The sequence below is a fragment of the Ornithodoros turicata genome, chromosome 2 (genome assembly GCF_037126465.1).
Source record: "Ornithodoros turicata isolate Travis chromosome 2, ASM3712646v1, whole genome shotgun sequence".
NCBI classification, from domain to species: Eukaryota; Metazoa; Arthropoda; class Arachnida; order Ixodida; family Argasidae; genus Ornithodoros; species Ornithodoros turicata.
In genome coordinates, this window is record NC_088202.1 from 137,071,345 (window position 1) to 137,091,747 (window position 20,403).

General features: G+C 43.8%; 3 protein-coding genes and 1 long non-coding RNA gene across 4 annotated transcripts in view; 1 reads left to right on the forward strand and 3 right to left on the reverse strand.

The window, feature by feature from the left end:
• Positions 1–1,544, reverse strand: part of LOC135386201 (LHFPL tetraspan subfamily member 2a protein-like) — a 43,469-nt gene extending 41,925 nt beyond the window's left edge. The window contains exon 1 of the mRNA XM_064615995.1: positions 1,012–1,544. The gene's annotated coding sequence lies outside the window, so the exon portion shown is untranslated. The remainder of the gene's footprint in view (positions 1–1,011) is intronic.
• Positions 1,545–2,051: 507 nt separating this feature from the next.
• On the reverse strand, positions 2,052–20,393 carry LOC135386203 (uncharacterized). Its single transcript, XR_010420632.1, has 3 exons — positions 20,137–20,393; positions 17,896–19,586; positions 2,052–2,084 (listed from the first exon to the last, which is right to left on the reverse strand). It is a non-coding gene; the product is annotated as an uncharacterized LOC135386203 (long non-coding RNA).
• On the forward strand, positions 2,753–10,225 carry LOC135386200 (immunoglobulin-binding protein 1-like). Its single transcript, XM_064615993.1, has 9 exons — positions 2,753–2,912; positions 3,594–3,706; positions 4,972–5,056; positions 5,123–5,350; positions 5,969–6,038; positions 6,148–6,218; positions 6,414–6,559; positions 6,623–6,765; positions 10,069–10,225. The coding sequence occupies exons 1-9, from the start codon at positions 2,790–2,792 to the stop codon at positions 10,107–10,109; spliced, it is 1,020 nt and encodes a 339-aa protein (XP_064472063.1). The 5' UTR covers positions 2,753–2,789; the 3' UTR covers positions 10,110–10,225.
• LOC135386202 (peritrophin-1-like) lies at positions 10,154–13,140 on the reverse strand. Its single transcript, XM_064615997.1, has 2 exons — positions 13,023–13,140; positions 10,154–11,412 (listed from the first exon to the last, which is right to left on the reverse strand). The coding sequence occupies exon 2, from the start codon at positions 11,401–11,403 to the stop codon at positions 10,846–10,848; it is 558 nt and encodes a 185-aa protein (XP_064472067.1). The 5' UTR covers positions 11,404–11,412; positions 13,023–13,140; the 3' UTR covers positions 10,154–10,845.
• Positions 20,394–20,403: the final 10 nt, after the last annotated feature.

Below are 20,403 nucleotides of genomic sequence, written 5' to 3' on the forward strand. Positions count from 1 at the left end.
GTCGTTGGTTTGCACATGTAACATTCGACAATACACTATTCAGTCGCTCATTCAATATATTTGCTTCGAAATAGCAAACGTATTCAAACGACACTCGACAGCGTGTACGAGAGCCATAGAGCGGATATCTCAACCGTATCAGCTTATTGGTTGGTTTCATTCATTCATTGTCAATTATGCAGTCTGGGAAGATTTCCGTATCTTTTCGGGTGCGCTCAAACAAACGAAAAGTTTCGGGTGTTATCCAGGCAAAATGCCCACCACACTACAACTGCACTACAATTAGGAGGCTGACATGCTAAGAAACAAAAGGAAAAATGCCGCTCTTCCAAAATTGTCAACTACTTAAACAATAAAAGGCAGAGAAACGACAAACGAAACGATATGAAAATGCCTGGTGAGGCACAAACACTCATACTAAAAATTTAATTCTGCATCGTATATTTTTAAGTTACCTGATGATGACGAACATCAGCAGCGCTTTATTTTAATAATTACGTCTTGGTCGCGAAAGGCAACAGTCTACACCCCATTGCGTTGCCTGAACATTATTCATTCGAAGCAGAGTTATTTAATTAGAATGTGAGATGGCAACAAATGTAATCTTAAAAGCCCGCACTCCGCGTAGAAAAAAAAAAGAAAGAAAAGAAAAAGTGGCGATAGATGTGCTTCGAGGGGCCCCGAAGAGTTTCGTAGAAATCACTGACAACGCACAAAACGTTTTCTGCATCTTGGCAGGGGCAAATTAGATCCCCTTTCTCCAACCAGCTTCAACCAACCAACACCAACAGCTAAAGCGCATGAAGAATCAAGAGATCTGACACGAAATTGAAAGCCCCTCGAAGAAACTCTCCAAACTCATCTTTGTAAAACGTCGCACAAAACTATACCCAAAAACCGCGCGCGCGACCCGCCGCGTGACAAACTGACAACACAACGACGTGGTTCTCCGCGATGGACATTTTTCTCATCATAACCTAGAAAACGTAGAGCAATAAATGTCACACTCACCCGTTCCTCGACTACAGCCTGAAGGGATACGTGTGAGCTATCCTGGCTGATGCCACCACTTGTTGAACATGCAGCATCCAGTGCACAAGCCGCAAAAACGTCAGCAGCAGACATCCGGCAGAATCGGGCCCCGCCGTGAAGCTCGCGTCAAGTTGAAGGCAGGAGAGCCGAGCGTAAGGGCGAGTCCATTGGCGCCAGAGGGAACGGCGGCCGGCGTGATGATCGGTGACGGCTACTTCGGCTGCTTGTAGCGGGCCATCGGTTTTGGATTTCACGTGCATTTCATCCTAAGGGAAAGAGAGAGATACCTCCCTGGCTTCCGGAATGCGGGCTGAATCGTCTGCGAAGTATGGATCGTGGGGAGAAGTGAACTGGAGAGACAGAAATGAAAACGAAAGAAAATGCTGATGGTGGTGATGTTGGTTGGGAAGGTAATTAATTGTGGTCCGCTATTAATATCGTGGTGTTTACCGTCTCGAATGGCTCGGCAATCGAAGACGGAAATGAGATATGCGGCGTGAACGGAAATAAATAAAATGTATTTCTTTTTTTCTTTTACGCTTCACTGTTGTCGGAATTGAGTCTGTCATGCAGGAAGCGTTGAACTAAAGTAAGAATACAAGAAGCAAAAACAAAAAGAAAAGCTCTCTGCCTGGTGTTTTTGCGCTTCTGTATCTGTCCGTACTTTCTCTCTTCTTTTTCTTGTGGACAACAATGACAAGCGGAACCCTGTGTATCTTATCCGACACATGCAAGAAGTGCCTGCAGGATGTGCCTGCGACGTGCGTTTTGAATACACCTTTCTAATATTTTGTTTAATAATAATATAACACAACAATAAAAAAATAACAAATAATGAAAAATATGATATGGTCCATCTTCGGAATCCAAGCATATCGCAGCGAATGCAGAGGGTACAGCGCTGTGCTGTGTCTAGACGGGAGATTGCATGTTTCTGACGCATAGTTCTCAGTTTTCTCGCATCTTTCCGGTTGGATCTCTTTCCTCCAGCCACGTGACCTCAGTGGATCTTCTTTGTCGTTGGATCTTCCAAAAAGCGCGTCGCCCTATGCCTGGAAGGGGGGGGGGGGGGCAAGTTTACAAATTGCTGACGGGGTGCCGCAGAAGAAATTATGCAACCGTCGAGAATTACAATAGCATGACCGTCTTGTATTAGGCTCCCGACAAATACAAAAGATGATCCAGTGAGTGAACGACCCTTTTGGAGTGTAACTAGGTTTCCACTTTCCAGCGTTAAAACACGAGATTGAATATGACGACGCGCGAAAATTCCCTGTCTGTGACGCTGGTGAGCACGTTGATGGGGTGGAGAACTGATTTCGTGGGCTGATAAGACCGCGCAGGTGCTTCTTGTTTTCCTTGCAAGATGCGCACAGCAAGGCGTATGTGAAAGTAGGTTGCAGACGAATGCATAATTTATTGTCTAGCAAGATGTTTCTTTTCGCTTGAATGTGAAATTCACCGCAACTGGTTATCATGAAAAACTGCACCTTTCAGGTGTCTTGAAACGGACCTATATTTATTTTTTTTAATGTTCCTGAAATTTTGGTCGAGTGAACGCAAAGTTCGCTCCAGTGGTTCGATTTCCACTCGTACTTCTAAATATTATCTATTTTGGAACAGCAGACGGAAAAGAAACGTAGCAAATGCAGCAGACGACGCGTTTAAAAGTCACGTGGTTACGAAGCCGAAGCCGCAGCCACCGTCGCAGCTAGCCACAGTGAAATCCCTATCCGATTCTGACAAGGAATCGCGCAATGGCTGACGATCGCGGTGATCATAACAAGCTCGATAGCTTAGGCGAGCTTTTTGAGAAAGGCTTCGATGCAATCGCTGAAATCGAATCTTCAAATGAGAGTGCAAACGGCAAGACCTTCCAGGTACCAGCATTCTTGCGAGTTGTCGTTGTGAGTTGCTTTAGCTTGTGAGCAGCCGACAAGTTGTGTGTACGGAAACTCGAACTCAGTAGCGCTTTGACAACAAACTACACAGCACATCAGGAAAAACATTAAGGACCATTTGTAGACATGGGAAAGTGCTGCTCCGTACATCTCATTAAAAAAAAGTCGTCCATCGGTTTGACTAATAAAATGGAAAAGTCCCTTGTTAAAACACCGGTTCAAAAAGGGGAGAAGAAAGGTATCATGTATAAATAGACGTTGCCTTCTGTAAAATAAACTTTTGGTTGCTAGTACAGTGCCTCGTCGTCCTCGTCTCATTATATCATCCCTTGTTCTCGCCATCACCTGCTGCACTGGGGTTTTTAATTGATCTTAGTACATCTCGTATCTCGTGGCAAACTACTCAGTTTTTGTGCTTACAATAATCTGTTTCAACTTGAGTAGCATGGCAGGCAACGAGAGTAGTGGTTTACGTGTCTTTGCCCATCGCTCAGGCTCGCCTGACATTGAGTTTATCCACCAGCTAGCCTGCATCTAGCTGGTGCACTGTCTCTAACTTCAACACCTGTTCGCGTATTGCAGAAATCTGTATTTTTTTGCTGCCTCATCTTTTCCATTGGCTTAACGCCTACTTGTTAAAAGACTGAATTGACTTTTCAGAGCCTCGTTGAATCCGCCATAAAAAACTTTGAAGGTGCAACACACTTGGTGAATCAGATGTGCCTATTCAGCGACAACGAGGAAATAGAAGAAGTTACAACAGCTGACTTGAAGTGAGTTGTTTTACCTTTAATTTACCACAACTTCCTGAGCCTTAAAGGAGTACCGAGGGCCGTCCAAAAAATTTTCAGATTAAGACGTCTGGTGAAAGTGTGTGTGTCATTTTACCGAATGGCGCTAAAGGTTTTGATGTGTGCAATCTGTTTCCCAGAAAAAAACTGATGAGGAGGTATGATGCCACGTCACCGATGACGTTATAAGGAGAACTCCTTCTGGTTCGCCGTTCAGTGGGGGTCAGCGCCTTGTCCCTTTGCCGCCGCAAACCAGTTTTACCAGTTCTCCCAGGGAATTGGGGATAGAAGGAGCGACGGAATCATTACCGAGCCAGGAGAAAGGCTTTTTCAGAACCCCGAACAGCGGAGTAGCAGACGACAGAGGAGTAGCGGACAACATTTCTCTAGACCAACCAGCGAGCGTTCTCCTTATAGCGTCAGCGCGAGGTTTCAGGCAGATCTCAGGCTGGTACTGTTCTTCACCGCCGTTGCGCACAGTCGCTTTGTACGACGTATTTTAAATTCAGTTTCCGCGATAATTATGACTCAGTGGTGTGAATCACTTCGCACGGTGTATCTTACTAGCCTACTTAACAGTTTTATAGGAAGAAAACAGGCTGTTAAAAATGACTTCTGTGCTACTTTAAGGGGTTGGGAGGTGACCGTCGTTCAATTCCTAGACACTTAAAAAGAGCTAGTGGTGTTGCACCAGTAAGCAACGTGCTTGCAGGAGTTGGTTCTCTGCTTTCTCTCCAGATGCCATAAAAAATCTCTCATCGGGATGTTGACCTAACTTATTGGATGCAACTCGATGTTGCTTTTAGTTGAATTACCGCTTGTGACAAGTGAATTCTCCAAGCTGCTGTCTCACTGTCCTCGACAGATTTGGAAAATCTAGAACACATCTTTCTCCACTGCCCACAGTACCAACTTTTGAGCACGACACTTACAGCGTCTTTAAATCAGCTAAACACTCAGTCTTTCACTATGACAAAATTGCTCGGTCCATGGTCAAGTCCGACTGACCAACGTAATGCCCTAAGAGCACGGCTCAGCTTCCTGGCCACTGTGACTCTCGTCGTTGTATTTTTTACCAAATCACTGCGGATTATGTGGTAGAGCATTGCCCATGGTGATGAAACACCCCATTCATCATCATCCAAATAAAGTGTTGTTGATGATGGGCATGGGGCCCCCTTGCACATATTGCCTGTAGATTCAGGTAAATTTCACACAGCTCCTCTGGGGTTGCCAACATGTTCTAGGTACTTGCTACTTCCAGCCTTTCTTGGCTATGCCACTGCCAAAACTGTGGGCCGAGACAGAGCAGAAGTCATACAGGTCGCTGAGGTATTAATATATGAAGAAAGAGAAAAAGGATAGGTGTCAGCTGATGATCTTTTTGTGTTTCCCTAGGTGTATTTTCGAGACTTCTTGACCCGATGTCGACAGTACGGTGTTACGGAACTGGAGAACGGTGATAAACGCGAAAATCCTGGTGAGGGAGAGCTGCAGCAGTTGCTCTGTGCAGCTAGGCAACGCCAGCAGAAGATTCAGAGGTACCAGCAACAGAAGGAAATGCTGGAGAGACAGAAGCAGCTTAAAGAACTGATTAAACAAAGTAGGGTCGATGCTGAAGTTGTGGTGAGTATCGAACCCATCCGGTCAAATAACGGCCACACTTGTAAGCTAAGAAGTAAAGGCGGAAGGGAAATCATGCTTGTTCAGAAGAGTCCATGGAGCTTTGCATTTCGCCCTTTCAGTATCAATTTTGTAAACCCTATAGAGATTGTTTTCCCTATAAAACCCTATAGGGTTTTCCCTATAGGGTTATAAAACCCTATAAAGTTTTTTTTCTTCTTTTGCTCGTATAATTGGTGTACGATGCTTTTGTATATGTGAGGCACATGTTTGAAAAGGTGCATACTTGTTTTGCCTAGTAGTTAAACTCCGAAACCTATTTTGTCACCTGGCAATGTGTAAACCTTGTTTTTATGTACTACGAACTACTCACAAATGTACTGTTACACCCTTAATTTTGCAAAAAAGATACTGTTTGGAAATAATGAAGGGGATTTCCCTTTAATTTTCACCGTTAATGTTGATAAAAACTCTGCAAGAATTGCTTGCTGCGCATATTTATTAGCGGATATTATTGGTGTACTACCGTCACAGAGATTGAATTATTGACCTTGTTACAGTACCAGTGACATTGCTACTGATATGCCATAATTGCATTCTCATTGCTTTATATTTACATAGAGGGAGTACTACATGGTTCTTCTCCGCTACTGGGTTAACATTGCCATCGAGGAACTAAGAAGTATTGAAGGTGAAGAGGCTCTGTTAATTCATGTCCAAACCTGCGTGCTGTTTTGTCAGAGGGGTTTCAATTTCCTCTGCCTGTGGTGCTTATGTGTTTAATGCCTCACTCCTTGTAGAGGAGAAGCCCATTCTGGAACACATGACAAAAATGAAGGGCAAGCCACGTGCTCCATCTACTTCACAAAAGGTAGCCTTCTTAGCATCTGTTGTATGTTGTACAGGGTGTCCCAGAAAACGTGTCATTGAATTATAATAAAAGAAACTACACCACCTAGAGTCATACGGTCAACGGCATTTGTTCTTACTAGGTTTTCGCCAACTCCTGACATTTAGATGCAGCTTTCAAAACTCTGATAATATGTGTCGATCTTTTTTTCTGTAGCCCTTACGTCCCATTATAATCACCAGAGATAAGGTTCAGAAGGCCGTCTATGGAGCAGGATATCCGAGCCTTCCAACAGTAACGGTCGACGAGTTCTACGCGAAGCGCTACCCCGAGCACGCCGAGCAGGACGACACACCGAAACCGTAAGCCGACTTCGATCATGGAAGACATTTGCGATTGCTTACACAATATTTACTTCGCAACAGCTGGAGCATGCAGGACTGGTCGGCTGACCCTGAGAAGGCTCGTCGAGAGCAGGAAGAGGAAGATGCCCAGAGAGAGGCCCTTGTCGAAGCAGACGACTCGGAGGCGTTGGCTTACCTGCGCTCCAAGGACGACTGGAAAGATGGTGAGTGGTGTATTTTACCATTTTATTGCTTTCATAGTTTCACCTTAATTGCTTAAGAAGAGTCGGTCAGTTGAACCAAGGTCCACAGGCAGGGATGTTAATGTAGAACATGAGAGAACTGATGTTCTGAGGCTGGAACAGTATAGAAGGGTAATGTATGTACTTCCATGTTAACTTCATGTTAATGTGTTAGTGTGTGTAACTTCATGTGAATGTGTATAACTTCATGTCAAACGTGTAACTTCATGTTAATGTACTTCCCGGATAACTACAGTGCAGTCCCATTAATTTGAACCCAAAGGGGACGGATAAAGCGTGTACTAGCTGCATCAGAGACACATCATGGCTAGCTGGGTCTTGCCGCATGTTCGCTGTCACACGATGCCGGTAATACAAGAGGCTCTCATTCCTTTCGACATTTACAGTAAAACCCCTTTAGCTCGCATCTCACGGGTCTTAATGAAAATGTCCCAACTTATCTGAATGTCAGATTACTGAAATGGACCACATAACAAAGGGTGTACTTGCAATTATGAAGACGCTTTTATTTAAGAAAAACTGTCAGAGTATGGTAGTTTGCTTTTGCAAGCTCTTTTGGACCATTTGAACTTTTCGGAGTGCAGTTAGGTGCTCTACCGCAGTTGCACCACCAGAAGCATTCAAGCAAAAATCGTCCACAATGTCATCTTCGGTCAAATCACCACCAGCAGCAGCAGCAGCAGCAGCAGCATCAATAGTGCCGTAGTGCGGCACATGGTTGCTCAAAGGGAGAAAGACCACATCACAGCGCTGTTATTCTTAATTGTAGAGTGGCACTACACTTTGCCTTCTTTGTCCATGTGATCTTTCAGGATTCTGGCGCATGTTATGTGCGGAAATTCGCCACAATGTTGTGCTGTCCAAATTATGCAGTGGGCGCAGACCGCTTCCAAATTAACGAGTCTTTCTTAACAATAGGTTTATATGGGCATCTGTCAGGACCGCGCGAGTAGTCCAAATTATCCGAATTTCCTAATTAACGGAGGTCAAATTATCAACGTTTTACTGTAATTACAGGCAGGCATCAAAACACCTGAGAGTTGAAAATAATGTATGCGTTTGCATTTGCAACTCAATCAACACAGTTTACAATATTGAATCCAAGCACATCGCCTAACCAATACTGCCAACCCGATTCGAAAAAATATCAACTGTCACCCTCACCCTTTTGTTGGCTCTGTTGTCCACCATCTTGATCCTCTTAAAATGGCGAAGCTTCTTGCTTTGCTAACCACGAGTTAGCAGCATCATTCTGTATAATTTGCACACACCATTACAGTGATTCGTTCCTTGTTCCCCTTTCCTCCGGCACTGGTATTATACCTTTATAAGTAGGGGGTCTTGCAAATAATAAGGACTTAATGCACAAAAATCTTCCACCACCATGTGGTGTCCGATTTACCAGTGAAAGATGAAAGTCACTGAAAAGGTTAGCCAGCTGTAGGACTCGAAACCCACATCTTCTGGATTACCGCTCCAGGGCTCTACCAATTGAGCTACGCTAACACGCCTTTCCAGCGACTTCCAGGGTGCGCCATCTGAAGGGACAAACCAGTCACTCTCTCTCACTCATCCTCCTTTCACTCTTACATTTTTGCACACTCATTTTGCTGATTGCATTTTGGTTTGCTGATTTACCATGCGTTCTCCCTCATTGAAATACACAACTTTAAACGCGTCTAAAACACCGGTTCGAATTAAGGGATTTTTGAATTAACGGGATTGCACCGTATACTACCGCATATGACGCAGATGCAAAGAAAGTGACCTACTCAGTGCCGTCCCGTTTAAGTCTCATTCTTTGGTTATTTTGTGTTATGCCTTGGGAAAGCTCATATACGCCGCTGGGAACAAACGGGAGTCATCGAGGCCGACATGCCTCTGTCATCATTGCTAGGGGTACCAGCTCGCTGCAGCGGATGTCGCTCAGTCATGTCAACAGTGCAATGGTAGACCACGTGATTGGTGCTGCCACCAGCTGGCTTTTTCAATCAGTAGCCTTTTGTTATTATTAGGGCCCGGATTTTTAGGCATTTGCCTAGAAATGCCTATAAACGCTTAGATGCGACATTTTCTGGGTTGCCTACCTTTTTATCGACTCTGATGAATTGTAGTCTTTTTAACATTTTTAGATACCATAACTGCCTTTTTTAAGAGGTGTAAGTGCGAGTGCGCCTTCCAGGCTCGTGCTGAGTGCAGCAGTTTTCTTTTTGTTTCTGCGTGTTTGCGCCTTTTGTTCCTTTTTTGCGTTTGGTTTCCTTCAATACCTTGGTTTGCTTGAAGGGGTTCATGTAGATTCGATCAAAAGATGTGACTTCTCCGAGCCTTTCGAGATCTTACAGGGCGGAGACCCAAAAGTATTATATTCTATGTAGCATGGCTCCAGGCCACCTCAGAATTCGTCAGTGATGGCCAGTAGTTAGGCTTGTAGTTAAAAAGTAGTTCTCAACTACTTGCAGAAATGTAGTGTGCAACTACTAGTTGAAATACTATTTTGAGTAGTTAACTACAGTACTTAGGTTACTGCAGGAGCCAACTACTTCCAATTTTACCGCAAGCTTTACGGTGCTTCCGACTTTTACCTTGAGCTACTTGTTTGATGAGAACGGAGATGCAGAGCAATTGTGCCGTGCATGTGTACTAAATGTTCACCTTTATCACTGCTTGCAAGAACACTATAGAATGGGATTGGTGATGAGGGACAACGTTAAGTAGTTAGAGATGTAGCTAAAAGACATTGCAGAAGTTAAAGTAGTTTTAACTGCCTCCCCTGAAAAGTTGTTGAACTACTAGTTAAACTACTCCATCGTGAAGTAGTTATTGTTAAACTACTGTAGAAGTAGTTAGTAGTAGAAGTTAGAAGTAGAAGTAGTTATCACTGGAATTCGCATACCAGACGTTGAAGTTTGTATGGTACCGTAGCATTTAAACGTTAAGTCTATCTGCTTAATCGAAAATTTGCTATCTGGATGATAACAAGTGGGAACAGAGGGGCCCGGATGAGCAGGACATGAATATATTTTAAACACGTTACGTTCTTGCTCTTTGCAAACTATTCGAAGAAGAGTGAGAGACCATTAATCGCGAACCCAATAAGCCGTGACATGGGGGGAACGTAAGGATGAGTCTTGCCATACAAAATGGTTCATGCCCGGTTTAGTCTCGGTATCTCCAGACTGCTAGTATTATCTACAAGGTTTATGATAGGAGACAAAGGTGTGTACAGTGTGCCAAGTACTAATAATAGTGTTCTATGCCTTTCAGAAAACAGGAGAGGAGATGGCAATAGGAAAAATATGGGCTGAGGTCTTCCGGTGTAACTCTGGAAAAAGTCAGTGGTACTCCTCTGTTACCTTGAATTTGCAGAGGCCTATTTATTGTACAGATGTGCAAATAAACGAGAACACTCTCTATTGCGACAGATTGGCAAGATTGTTCATATGCAATAAATTACAATACTAATAACCAAATGCTAAAGAAACAAGTTCTGTCATATAATACAATCTAATGAAATATTTCTATATATTAGTATATGTTTTCACACTTTTTCCAAGAGTTATGTGCATCTAACGTAGCAGTAAATTCACGTATGTTCTTTTACGTATGTCATTTATCCAGGAAAGTAAAATATTGTTGTAGCGACAGAGTAGCGGTAGATGGACAGTTATTCTTTTGTAAAAATTTAAGCCTTAAGGAATCACCTCTAATATAGTACAAATTAATAAATGCAGCAAGCGAGACAACACTGAGCAGAACTCGTCACATACTTTTGCCGAGAAGATTAATATTCAAGGTTAGGTATAACATTTTAGCTGCAACTGTGCATTGCCTAATGAAAAAGAACTGGACATTCTGATTTGGTGTGAGCTGTTGTACAGAAAATTCTCTCCTCCACATCCGCCAATCGTTCCACAAACAAGTTATAAGGCTGCCTTTGACCATTAGCAGCCGGTTCCAGCCATTCTTCACCAGGGCGTCTCATTTCACAGGTTTCCAGAGCGAGCCATATTTTGACGGTGCAGTTTTACGCGAAAGTTCTAGCTATGCCGTGAGATAATCGGTGTCGCCCAGTCCAGCGGCGGGGTCTTCATTTGCGACTTCAACCTTGGCTACCGCTGCCGCTTCGGTCACCGGTACCACTTTGGTCACCGCTTCGGTTACGGGTACAGCCACGGTCACCAGCTTGGTCACCGGTACGGTCTCCGTCACCACCACCTTGGTTAACGGCGCGTCCTTTGCCTCGACGTCAGCCGTTACTTCCACCACGCTTGCCCCCTCCTCACTTGCTGGAGCCGCTTCGTCGGATGCAGGCGTCCCGTTTGTTGCTGCTGTAGGGGGTGCGGTCTGCTCTACTTCAACGCAGTTGGCACGGCCCTTGTAGTCGCAGACCTGCTCTTCTGCGTTGAATTCGAGGCCGAGAGGGCACAGGAACAGCGTGGGCTGTCCCTGGGCGCAGTAGTAGAAAGTGGAGCAGTTGTATGGGTTGGGCAGAAGGGTGACTGTGGCGTTTTCGTCTTCCACGATAGGGCACTCAAGTACGCCGAGGTCGGCGTAGGCCTGTGCCACCACCAGCATCAAGATTGTCGTTATGCACTTCATGTTCTTGGCCTGCATAAAAGAAAGGAGTCGTTTTTAGTTTGAATACATTTTTTAAATACCATCTTAGGAAATAATGGATACATGTTCCCAACATGTTCTTGTTAAAGACCTTAGGAAAGTTTGTGTGTTATTTCCTGTGTGGTTCTAGAGGTAGAAACAGAGTGTAGCGTGTACCTGGAACATGATTAAAAGAGCTCTGTACACAGAAGCTAACTGGAATCTGCACAGGAAATTTCCATTTCAGAAGAAAGAATGCTTTAGATGAGAATAAGACACTGTGTCCTATTTTATAAGGCATCCCACTGTATTCCTGAATGGTTAATATCCCAATGCTAATGAACAAGTTTTCTAAATGCTCGTAAGTGAATGAATGAATATCTACAATATCCTTCGGACCGAAAAAGGTGAAATGAATGTGAATGAATGAAAAAAGTGAAAAAGAAAAAGAAAGAAAGAAAAGAAAAGTGAAATGAATGAATATCTACAATATCCTTCGGACCGAAAAAGGTGGCTGCTGTGTCTCTCTCTATTGCAACGTCTAAATTCTAAAGTCTACTGGGAACCAAGACAACTGCATATTGTGCATGGGTTTATCAGTTTGAGATAATGATAATGCCTCAGAACTGCGCAGTTACGAGAGTTGCACATTCACACTTTTGGGCGGGACCCACACTGTCGTCTCCGGAACATTACATGAGGAGACCTGTATCGTGCTTTGGTGCGCTATGAATTAATGAACGGGCAGAATTCAAGCTACAACCCTCCTTTGTTTCTTCAAACTATGGTGACAGACCAGCATATTAATTCTCTAATTCTTGCTGAAACTGACACTTCCACCACAGAGGTTGCTATACCAGTGGGTAGCGTCCTTTTTAGTGAGTCAGTTTTGAGCGCCTTCGTCACATATGCCCTAAAATTTTCAGCTTGCCTTCCATCATTAAGAAAAAAAAAGGAAATATAAGCTAAATACAAAGTAACAGAAGCTGTTTAGTAATTTCTGACAGTCAAGTGAGCCTAACTAACAGCAGGCATATTTCAGCTGCCTAGTAGTAGAGCAAAGTCTGTCCCAAACCATCGCTGACCCCTGGTGTAAGGCTTCTGCTTCAGTACTTTCGCTGGATTTTTTTCTCTAGCATGAGCCACTTACGAAAGTAATAGCCTTTCTTCATTATATGTCATACACCTCATGTTATTGCAGGAACCTTCCTTGCAATACTAATGCGTCAGTTATAGTTACGATGCGTAAAGTGGACAGACAAACAGAGTGGGTAGTTGCAACAGATGATGTTATCGTGCTGTTTGCCTAAAATTAGGGGAGGATCATTCCAGTTTTGAATTTTTTCCAGTACTAATTTACACTGCGTTCCGACCCCATTGGAAGGTCCTATTGCTTCTTATAACGGTGCAGCACAAGCAGCTACTGTCCTAAACCATAATTGTCAGATGAAGATAGTCCGAAGTATTGCTCTATTAAGACACCTAAAAATATTTAAAATATATTCTGCATTCCCTGTAGACATTGCAAAGGCAGCGTTGTTACAGGCAGTGCGGTTAGCAATGTAGTACGGTACTCCTGAACCTGACTTATGGAAAACAACGGAAAAAACACCTGTACTCACGTTTCTGCAATTCCTAGTTGTGGTCGCTTCGGTCCAACTCTGGCTGTAGAGGCCCCTTGTTTCTCGATAAACGTTTTTATACCATCGTCGTTAGAGGAGCCGTAAAGAGAGATAAGCTTAAGCCGACAGATTAGAAATCCCGGATCCTCCTACAAAGATGTGCGTGGGAAGGACGTGCAATCGAAGCTTTTATAACCAGACTCCGAAATGGTCCGATACGGGACCCTGTACTGGACGTTTCTCTGGCTCTCTCTCTCGCAGCTGGGAAACACCGTCGCCTTGGCGACGGATAATGTGCCTTGTGATGGTCTTACGCTTCAGTACTGGAATGTGCAGTGACGTTGTATGTTGCATTACGCAGACGAGCTCTTGCCTTCGAACCAAACGTTATGAGCTATAACGGCAAAATTAGAAATAGGATCCTATCTTCATGACGTCGTAACATTGCCGGCAGTTCCGTGAGGGATGGGAAACGTTTGTCTTTGATGTCCAAGGCACTATACATAGTTAGAGCCTGAAGTTTTAGGGTTTTACCCGATTCTTCCCCGAATTTGCACCCCGAATTGAAGGTTGCCTCTTTAGGGTGAAACCCGATTTTTACCTGGCAAATTGCCCTCACTGGGATGTCTGTAGGAATGCATTAATTTACTTGTTTGGCAGAAAAATTCAGTTACATCACCATTTGTACCAAACGACTACAGTTAGTTGAGTAACTGAGCCCGATTTCACCCCGGATTTCGCATACTGGAAGTTTTTTTCACCCGAATTTGCACGAATTTAGTGCACACGTTTATTTACCCGATTTTTACCCCCCGAATTTAGAAAAAAATATTTCTCGAACACTTCAGGCTCTATACATAGTCTTACTGTGAATGTGGAAGAAGGGCAAAACATAGCTTTTGATACAGCTTGCAAGCTATGTTTAATGTTTCCAGTGTCATACGTTACTATAATGCACTGTGCTGGACAAAAGTTTACAGTACACGCTCCGGTGCATTTTTCCCCTCAGAGTGACATGCTAGCAGTGAATTGGATCGTACACACTTGCGAACAGGTGACTGGGTTACCTAGGCACATGTCTGTAAGTCTGTAAGGGTGTTCCATAAACTTTTGTCCAGCAGTGTGCCATAGATGTGGATACAGACATGCAGAGGCATTAATAAAATTCAGTATCACGTCTCGTATTAATATTGTAAGCAAGGATATAAAAATTCAGTGGAGGGAAGTGTGGGGTCATACGGTTGTGAACCTTTTTCTCATACCTCTAATCGTATGAGGGGACCATGGGGTCGAGGGCACCTCTTAGTCGAGGCCACATGTTTCGAGTTAAAGGGATGACCTCATTACAGAACACAAATGGGCAGACCCATAGTGACAAGACCTACTCGGAATGCATGCCATTCTAGTCTTCGCTGTTGATAACGAAGCACGGCAAATTCTCTTGCCGCAAAAGGTCGTTGTCATCACGTAAATAAATTGAATTAATAAGAGCTGTGCCGACGACAACAGCATCCACTGTGCATCTCCCCGAATAATCGCACGGGTCGACAAAAGGAAAAGAAAACAGTGTTTCAAAACCTCTTGGGCTGTCTAAAGGAGATAACCTTCAAAATATAGAAAACAAAGTTACTGTAATGCTTTAGCATCATCACTCCAAAGGGGAAAAAATGACTGGATCTAAACAAAGACGGCTGTTTCGTCAAACTTGATGGAAACCTTGGAGGATGAGGAACCAACACATACATCATGCTCAAGGTGGGGCATGAGAGCCTTACCAGAAACAGCTGTTTTGCCTGTTCCCCCCACACGTTGGTATATTCGGTTAAATGTCAATGTCACATTTTTCACTCTCAACATCCCGCATCTGCTGTTATATGGTATATTTTTTTGTAAATTTCTCGAAGTCTACTTAGTGAAGCCATCACTGTTGTGTATCTGTACTGCCCTTGAATGTAATTTCTGTTAAGTTTTGGAAATGCCCAAATCGAAACTGTCCCCCAGGTGAAGCCTTCACTGTTGTGTATCTGCATTGCTCTTGAATGTAATTTCTGTTAAGTTTTGGAAATGCCCAAATCGAAACTGTCCCCCAGGTGAAGCCTTCACTGTTGTGTATCTGAATTGCTCTTGAATGTAATTTCTGTAAAGTTTTGGAAATGCCCAAATCGAAACTGTCCCCCAGGTGAAGCCTTCACTGTTGTGTATCTGAATTGCTCTTGAATGTAATTTCTGTGAAGTTTTGGAAATGCCCAAATCGAAACTGTCCCCCAGGTGAAGCCTTCACTGTTGTGTATCTGTACTGCTCTTGAATGTAATTTCTGCTAAGTTTTGGAAATGCCCAAATCGAAACTGTCCCCCAGGTGAAGCCTTCACTGTTGTGTATCTGAATTGCTCTTGAATGTAATTTCTATGAAGTTTTGGAAATTCCCAAATCGATACTGTCCCCCAGGTTGAAGCTCCCCTAAGCACCCCCCCCATTATACACCCATGTTCCAGATGTATTGGTCCCACTACCTTACATCGGAATATTTGCATGTGGGTACGTACACAAAAAAAGTGCCTTCTCGCACTTTGTGCATGCACATAATTAACGTGCTTCCCATTAGCAATGTCCGTATAAATGAGAATGTAACTTTACATAGGGATTCAGTTTTGTTGTCAACAGTGCATTGCAACAGGTGCGCTCTATCTTGCATGACGAAAGCGTCATCATTGTCACCAGAAGCGGCGCACGTCACTGCATTTTACGACGTGCCCTTAAATGCGATGATAAAAAGCGTAGTTCCCACGGATGTAGCAGGTGTCGGGCAACTGGCTGCATTAGTTTTTCCCAGAGGAGCTGTCAAGTGCGTAGGGCCGGCATTTTTCCAAAAATTCGTTCAACACCACATCATGCCCGGCCGTGCCAACAGCCCACAACATCACGGCGCCATCACATCTCAGCTGAGCCTACGCAACCCTTTTATGTAATTTATTTATTTTATTTATTCAGAGAGCTCTGCAGCGCCGTGAGGCATTACAGCAGAGGAGTGAGGTAGTGCAATGGTGATGCTACTTGCATCATTCTCAGCAGATCAAACACACAATATTGCGCACAAAAAAAAGAAAGAAAAAAACGAAAAAGGAAAAAGAGTAACAACAAAAACTAAGAATCAGTGCATAAGACACCTAATCTTAACCGTAAATAATGAGTTATTGGCAGCATTAACAGCTTCTTGGGGCAGAGAATTCCACTCTGGGATGGTGGAACAAAAGAAGGGTTGCACTCGTTGAAAAACGCAGTGGTTCAATTTTTTTAGAGTGATCCATCCTCGACGATGCATACACAGGTGGTAGAAGAAATTCATCCTTATTTAGACCAGTGTTTCCGCTATGAATATCGTACAGCAATTTCAACCGATTATATCGCCTTCTATTCACACTTAATGAGAAATGGTGAGCCAGAGGTTGATGTCAACTGCACCAACGGAATGTAAATACAACATATAGTACAGGAATATTGGTCCTGTACTAGTTTGCTATATTCGGAGATATTGGTTCATCTGAGTCGTCACTGTTACGTTAATTCATCTAGTTCGCGTGTATAAACACAGTGTGGTGCCCATGCCACATGATTGATTGGGTTGATTGGGTGTTATTTAAGTGTGCCCACCAACAGCCATGTCCTAAATAGCGGTACACAATATGTACATGCAAACACAATAAAATCTCTAAAGCTTTTTTTTGTTACATAACATATATGTCAGACACAACATCACCGTCTCCGCAAATTACAAAAAATATCATGCTCTCTGGCATGCGCGCTATACAGACCTTGTAAACGAGAGGTAGGTCAACATAAAACAAGTCCCGAGATTGAGTACGTCCCAATCGTAGGAACATGATCATACTTGTCTCATGGCATAAACCCTCAATTTATTATTACCGTAATTTCATATTATACTGTGGTGGAGACCTGACCGTAACATCTTTGAGTGTACATATTTTTATTGCTATGCTGGGAAATGTGAAAAAAAAAAGAAAACAGGAAAATCTTCAGCAGCAGAAAATGCTTGGACAAAAGTATGCACATACGGCATTGTAATTCTTCTCCATTGACCTCGTTATGGAAGTAAATGCACGGTGATCATGTTTTAGGTTTCCTTTCTTCAGAGTGGTGCCATGAGGGTTGTGGACTGTTTTGGTCAGTACGGTGCCCGTATGATTGTGCATGAGAGAGTTAACAAGAATTTTACATGTACGTATCATCTTGTATTTTACTTTTTTGTTTCACCACTACACGCTGACTTAAAGCGACAGTCCACACCCAAATGACAGAAACACAGTTATATATGCTCTTTTATGACGCTCAGTGCCAGTGACATATATTGCAATTAAATTTGCAGCCAATTTTCTATAGCTGAATTCTACAGGCACTGGGTTTACTGATGTCACATCGCTGTCAGTAACTTCTGCTTTCTGGTCTGACAAGCAGTCAAGTCACCAATTGGAGACAAAACTTGCTAAATGTGTTTTATCATTTCTCAAACCAGAACCCAATAACGTTTATCTCAGCCACACATCCTCGTGACGTTCGCCAAGGTTTGTCACCGTAAAACTGAGTGCTTTCGATGTACAAAAGCTCCTTGATTGTGCTGACCCTATCGCGTATATGTAGTCATGGTCAGTTGCCATTGACGTCACCGGTTAACGTTTGTCGTTATCAACCGAGCATGACGCCATCTTCTTCTAGTTTCCACCTCGACCCAGTCTCCTAGTATGTCGGCTTTACAACGAACTGCGTGCCAGTATATGGCTAATAAGAAGTGACTGTGGCTCCGGATCTTTAGCAAAACCGTCCACAAGAGTGTGATTATGAAGACTATGACTGACGCACCTGTGCTGTCCAGGCGGCCCACCTTACATTTGATCCAGTGCCAGTGACAGAATGCACCACCTTTCCTCTTGTTTCAAAGTCATCGATGCACTTGAAAAGTTCATCAGTGATGGTGTCGCCACTGTGTCTGTGTTCCTTGTTTCATGTCTTGTTTCCTGTGGTGAGAGTGATATATTGCTGCTCAAAGTTCCTTGTAAATGAACCAGAGGAAGTGTGATTTTATGTGGAATATGGAATCTCATTTCCCGCTATCTACAGAAGAACAAGAAAATGAATTACCATAGATGAAGTGGCATGTGAGAGTAATGTAGCTTTGTCTTCTATGGTTGTCTGCCTACCAGGTCGTCGTCATGAGCCTGTGCCCCTGCTTTATATGGTGGACTTATGGATATGGGTTACTTATGGGGACTTACTTATGGATATGGGTACAAGGGGATATGGGTACAAGCATAGGCGCCGACTGCGGGGAGGCGCAGGGGCTCTTGCCCCCCCGGAACATGAACTAGGGGGGGCGCCGCCTCCCCCGGGAAGTCCCGCTAAGAGACTGACACCAACCTTTGGGGCTCGGAGCGCTCGGGTCAAAAGAGCGAAGAGGCACCAACCCCAAAAAAGCATCTTGCAATTTGTAAAATATGTATCCGCCCACCATACTAATTATCACAGTTGAAGGTGAGGCGAAGAAACACAGAGGATGACACAACACATTGCCTGAATTTCGCCCAAAGCAATCAGATCAATGAAACGAAAGCAGTCGAAAAGGTACCTGCAGGTGCCAGTGAGGTGCAACGGTAGAATCTTCGGAACGCATATCCGTTGGGAGCTGGTTCAACTCCTGCTGGTCCATTTCATTGACCATATTCATAATATTGCGCGCATTTCGGGTCAAACACCGACGATTCAATGCATTTTGTTCCCTTTGCACTCAGTTTTCAAAGGCGTAATGCCTTCAGTTGTGCACATGTTCACTGTTTACGTTCTCTCTGTATTTCTTTTTTTCTGTTCTTCCTTCCTCTTATTTCTATACCAGTTCTGCATACATCATAAGATCCCGCCAGAGTGTGTGATTAGTTTTGTGTTCTTCATTTTTCTTTTCTTTCCTTCTTTTTGTTTCCTTTTGCTTTCTTTTTTCTTTTCCTTTTTTGTCTTCCCCTTTCACTTTTTTTTTGGAATAACACGCCGACATCCATCTGGCTTACCTTTCTTTTTTTTCTTAATAAACATATCCCCCCCGCCAAAGTACTTATTTCGCGGTGCGCCCTTGCCCCCCCTGGGAAAATGAAAACTCTCCGCCTCTGGGTACAAGGAAATATGTGTCCAGCAGAGCACCTTTCGAATGAGTGTTGAGGTCGGGAGGTCCTCGGCAGACAGCCTTCCTTCGGCTCTCCCAGAAGCATTATCCATATTTTCCAAGATAGCGCGCTCCAAACGGCACGCAACAGCACATGAAAACTGTTGCGATTGGCCTCCACGCGGGAGCTCATAGCGAAGCACAGGGAACTGTTGCATTTGTCGCATGCTATGGAATATCCACAAGTCAAACATGCCGTCATCTGTGAAAGCAGCTACGTTTCACCAGCACTGTGGTAGTGATACCTGTAAGGTAGCCAGGGGAAATCTCCCCCAAACTCGCTGCTTGCCTTCCCTGCTTTTCTTCGCTCGAGGTCCATCTGATGACAGCCATTCAAATGCTTCTGCAAATTCAAAAATACCGTTTAGTGGCACCTGGGTAGGAAGGATTGGATGATAGATCGTTTGTCTGCAAGAACATAAATCATCCTACACTTAATTCAAGCGATATTAATGCGTGAACGAGAGAGTCGATACTCTCTACCAGATATACAGAGTTACTCGTCTTTTGTGTCGTGCCCCATTGTTCTGTTTAATGACGTCATGCACAAACAGAAAACTCAGTTTTCGAAGGATTTATCCCCATCTTTCTCCTTTGACATGCATCGGGCACTCCTCGCAGAAATCGGACGCGATCTTGCGTGCCACCGCCTTGTTGAACCACAGTGACAAAATGACATCATACTTCGCTCGTTCTTTATGAATTTTTATCAACAAAAAACGGTGACACTCTTTTCAGAAACGGAGACCACGTTTCCGATGTCATAACCAACCCATAGGCGTAGTTCACGAGAGAAGCACAAACTCAAATTTAAATTTCCCGCGTTTTCAGAGCCTCAAAGCATGCCGGCGCGCATTTGATGCATCGGTTTCTCAAATTTGAGGAAATATTACCTCTTTCTACAGTGCACCAACTTGCTTGCACCCACTTACACCGTTGAAATATGGTTGTAAGCTCGAGTCGCCGGTCTAGTCTCTCGTCTCTCTAGGCCACCCGCGGGGGTTGGGGTGTTGGGGTTGTCCCCTGTGTTGTGCCCTCACGTCACCTGCCCTGACTCAAAAGGGATTAGGCAAACCTAAACCTAAACCTAAACCTTGTCCTGCTGGCTGCTGCTAGCTACGTCGGACTCACGAAAGTCGACACAATCCAATCCGACGTGT